Below are 3,711 nucleotides of genomic sequence, written 5' to 3' on the forward strand. Positions count from 1 at the left end.
AAATTTAATTTTTAAAAAATAATCATCTAGCATCGTACTAAAACCACCATGAAGCATCAACCATGGTGTAATTAAATCCTCATCCTCCCAACGAATTAAAGAAGATGTCCCCCTCGCTCGCGCACGTGCTCATGTTCTCCGTAGTCAACTGTCATCACCTTCTCAGTTGTAATAAATCCATTCAACTTCAACTACATCCATGCGCGTGGACTAGTCATTTCTAGTTAATAAAATGACCTTTTTCTAGGAAACAGACATAGAAAACATAGTTAAAAATAATAAAAATTATGATTAATAATTAATTTAGTCCCAAATTTCTCATTTTGTACGTATAAGAAATTATGTTTTTAAATAATTTTAATAAAATTAATAATAGTATTATGAGTTCTTTTAGGTGGAATAAAATTAATCTATTTTTCAAACTACAATATTAAGTATTTATCAAATATTAATCAACCACAAATATATATAAAAAAGAAAAAAGTCCTCAATTAGCAGGAGAAAGTGAGAGGAGCTCAACTAATAATATACTTAAAATATTGTTGATGTTGGATTTGTAGTCAAATCATCACACACGCAGCTGGAGCACGATCATCATCAGCATCCACGGTGTTGTTATTTTACTCGGTTGATAATAATTAAATATTCTCGAGTCCACATAATACCCTTGCAGCTTTCAGTTCATAATTTTTCTTTAAATAGCTGCTTTGTTGTGCCAGCCTATCTCATTAACCCCTTTGCTTTTCTGTTCCTGTCCTTTCTATTATCTAATCTTAAATCTTTTCTTTTTCAAATTATCCAATTCTTATTTACCCTTATTAGTTGGCTTTTGGATTCTTCCCTGGCTTTTCTGCCCTTATCTTTTACCAACACTCTTAACAATACATCCCTTAATAGTGAGGCCGAGGCCAAATAGCAAGGCGTCTTTTGTGTTCTTATATATTACAAATCAAAAGGATATACATATATATTCGGAGAAAATGGTTGCTGTTTGTTTAGTTTCTCGCACGGGAAGGCAGTTGCAGAGATATGATAACATGGGTCGTCGTCAAGTCGTAGGGTTAGTGCGAGTACTATTCATTTTCTTATTGATTCTTTCATATGGGATTTCCAAGAAACTTCTCTCGGCCAGCCATATATTCACAGTTTCTACGAATTAATTTAATATTTGGTGTTGGTCTTGTTTGCTTTAGTTATTTTCAGAAAAGTTAATCTTTGTTTATTTTATTTGAAATAGCTGTATGTTCTAATGGGGTCGCGTCCTAATTTGCAGATGTGTTCCTTATAGATACAAAACTGGTGATGGTGCTGGTAATGTCGTTGATGATATAGAAGTTCTTGTTATCACTTCGCAAAAAGGAAGCCAAGGAATGATGTTTCCTAAGGTAAAATTATACGTTATCTTGGAAAAAAAATAAAAATCATAATTAATGGTGATAAAGATCTAGTAATGATTGGTGCAATTTGTTTTTCTTAATTATGCATTAACAGTAATTGTTATTTTATGATCAGGGTGGTTGGGAACTTGATGAAACTGTAAAAGAGGCAGCTTTAAGAGAGTCGTTCGAAGAAGCTGGGGTCATGGGCAATGTTGAGGTTAGTATACACATACATACATATATATAGATATGATTAATTGTTTAATTTATTCCTTGAAATGCAGTGTTTGATTAATCGTTTGCATAAAGCTAATTTTTCTTATATGGTTTCATTCTGGACATGACAGCATGAATTGGGCAAATGGAACTTTCTAAGCAAAAGCCGTGGCACATTTTATGAAGGGTACATGTTCCCTTTGCTCGTGACGGAACAACTTGAATTATGGCCAGAGAAAGATGTCAGGCAAAGAATCTGGGTAAGTTGATTAAAAAATTACCATTTGCTGCATCATTTTATTAATCTGTTCAATTTCCAAATACATTTTTAGAATGTTAATTAATTAACTAAAGTTAATTATGTATTTACAGATGAGTGTGGCTGAAGCTAGAGAAGCTTGTCGCCATGGGTGGATGAAGGAAGCTTTGGACATATTAGTCGAAAGATTAAGCTCTCGGGTGCAGCAAAAGGAAGAAACTGTAAAGCGGCCTTGTTCTCTCTAGAGTCTGGTCTCTCGTTAATCATCAATATGTTGATAGGTCCCTGTTCACTGCTCGCCCGCCATTTTGTTAACTTCAAGTCTTCTAAAAGTGAAGGCCGACGAAAGAAGGATTAATTGTTAGGGCAAAGAGTCTAGATTCACGCTCAGTTAAACAAATAGGAGGAATAATTAATTGATTATTATTTTTTTTCCTGTAGTACATTCATGGATGAATGGTGCTTAAATATTCTTGCACCATCTTAGTTAAAGTCAAAATATGAGGTATAGGGTAGAAAGAATTGTAAAACAGGTGTACATGTTCAAGTTTTTGTTGAAATTGAATCCATGGATTTTTTCCCCCCCTCTTTTCTAATTTCTCGTCTGTTACTTATGCTTATCGTTTTGCCGTCTCTTCATCATCAGGGAGATAAATCCATTAGTTTATTTCCCTTTTTTTCTGTTTTGCGGTCGTGCTTCAATGTTTCTGCTGTCTTTTAACTTCAGTTGGACTATTGACCCCATGATTTCCTCGTAAAACCCCTTTTTAGTTATATTCATTTTATTTTCGAAATACTTTCTTTTTAGATATATTTTTCTAAGTTCTCAATTTTCATTTAATTTGTTTTATTGTTAAAACTCAAAAGTATTATTATACTATTTTTTAATTATTTTTAATTTTATTATTACTCTACACATAAATTAAAAAGATATATGGGTGATAACTTTTTTAGTGTTAATCATTGGCTGAAATAACACATTTCAAATTATAATTTCAGAGCAATTTTAAGTATAAAAATATTTAATCAATAAAAAATCAAAAGAGAACAATAAATTATTTTAAATTTGTACAATTTATTTTATTTAAATAGAAGTAATATACTTTTTTTAAAAAAAAAGATTGATTATGAATTAAGTAATTTGTTAGAAAAAAATCTCTATGTGTTCAATTTTTAATTATAATTTTATTTAAAATGAAATTTTGTAAGAATAATGTAGGGTGCCAATATTCCACTCATTCACTTTTAGAAGTGTTAATCCGATCGCGCAACCTTGGTTAGGCCCAAAAGCGGAAAACAAATTAGAAGTTAAAATTGAAGCCTAATGTGCCGCTTTTGGATCCAAATTGATGTGACACTGATCGGTATGAATAAACTGTCACATCAAATAATTATTAATCATATTAATTTAATTATTAATGTTTAAATTGATATGATAATTACAAATAATCTGCTACATTATTTGAGATTCAAAAACTGAAGTTCATAACATTTTCACATATTTGTTTGGAGCTAACCATTACAGGTATTTTTATTTATTTATAGTTATTATTTGTGTTTTTTCACGTTGCTTTTTTTCTTCTTTAAAAAAGAAAAATATGCCTTTTATTAGAAGATGAATAATAATCTAAAATGTAATGTTATATAGACGTAAACACGAAATTACATTTCGCTTAAGTATAGTATCCAGGTAGGGGTGGGCATAAACCCACAACCCATGGGTTTACTCAAACTCAAACCAAATAACATGGTTTGAGTTGGATAAATCATGAAATGGGTTAAATTTGAGTTTTTATGGAAGAAATCATTTTACAATGTAATGTTATATAGTCTAAAAAAGAAAAATATGCCTTTATT

General features: G+C 30.7%; 1 protein-coding gene across 1 annotated transcript; it reads left to right on the plus strand.

Annotated features, from left to right (window-relative positions):
* The first annotated feature begins 725 nt into the window (after positions 1–725).
* LOC18052369 (nudix hydrolase 17, mitochondrial) lies at positions 726–2,428 on the plus strand. Its single transcript, XM_024191418.1, has 5 exons — positions 726–1,060; positions 1,274–1,385; positions 1,513–1,596; positions 1,727–1,855; positions 1,968–2,428. The coding sequence occupies exons 1-5, from the start codon at positions 981–983 to the stop codon at positions 2,097–2,099; spliced, it is 537 nt and encodes a 178-aa protein (XP_024047186.1). The 5' UTR covers positions 726–980; the 3' UTR covers positions 2,100–2,428.
* The last annotated feature ends 1,283 nt before the right edge of the window (positions 2,429–3,711 follow it).

Source organism: Citrus clementina, unplaced genomic scaffold (assembly GCF_000493195.1).
Source record: "Citrus clementina cultivar Clemenules unplaced genomic scaffold, Citrus_clementina_v1.0 scaffold_2, whole genome shotgun sequence".
Lineage (NCBI taxonomy): Eukaryota > Viridiplantae > Streptophyta > Magnoliopsida > Sapindales > Rutaceae > Citrus > Citrus x clementina.

Bases quoted from the DNA above. Each gene is read 5' to 3' on its own strand.
- LOC18052369 (XM_024191418.1), top strand. From the start codon at position 981: ATGGTTGCTGTTTGTTTAGTTTCTCGCACGGGAAGGCAGTTGCAGAGA. The intron at 1,061-1,273 runs GTTAGTGCGAGT...CCTAATTTGCAG, and splicing joins GGTCGTCGTCAAGTCGTAGG to ATGTGTTCCTTATAGATACA. The intron at 1,856-1,967 runs GTAAGTTGATTA...ATGTATTTACAG, and splicing joins ATGTCAGGCAAAGAATCTGG to ATGAGTGTGGCTGAAGCTAG.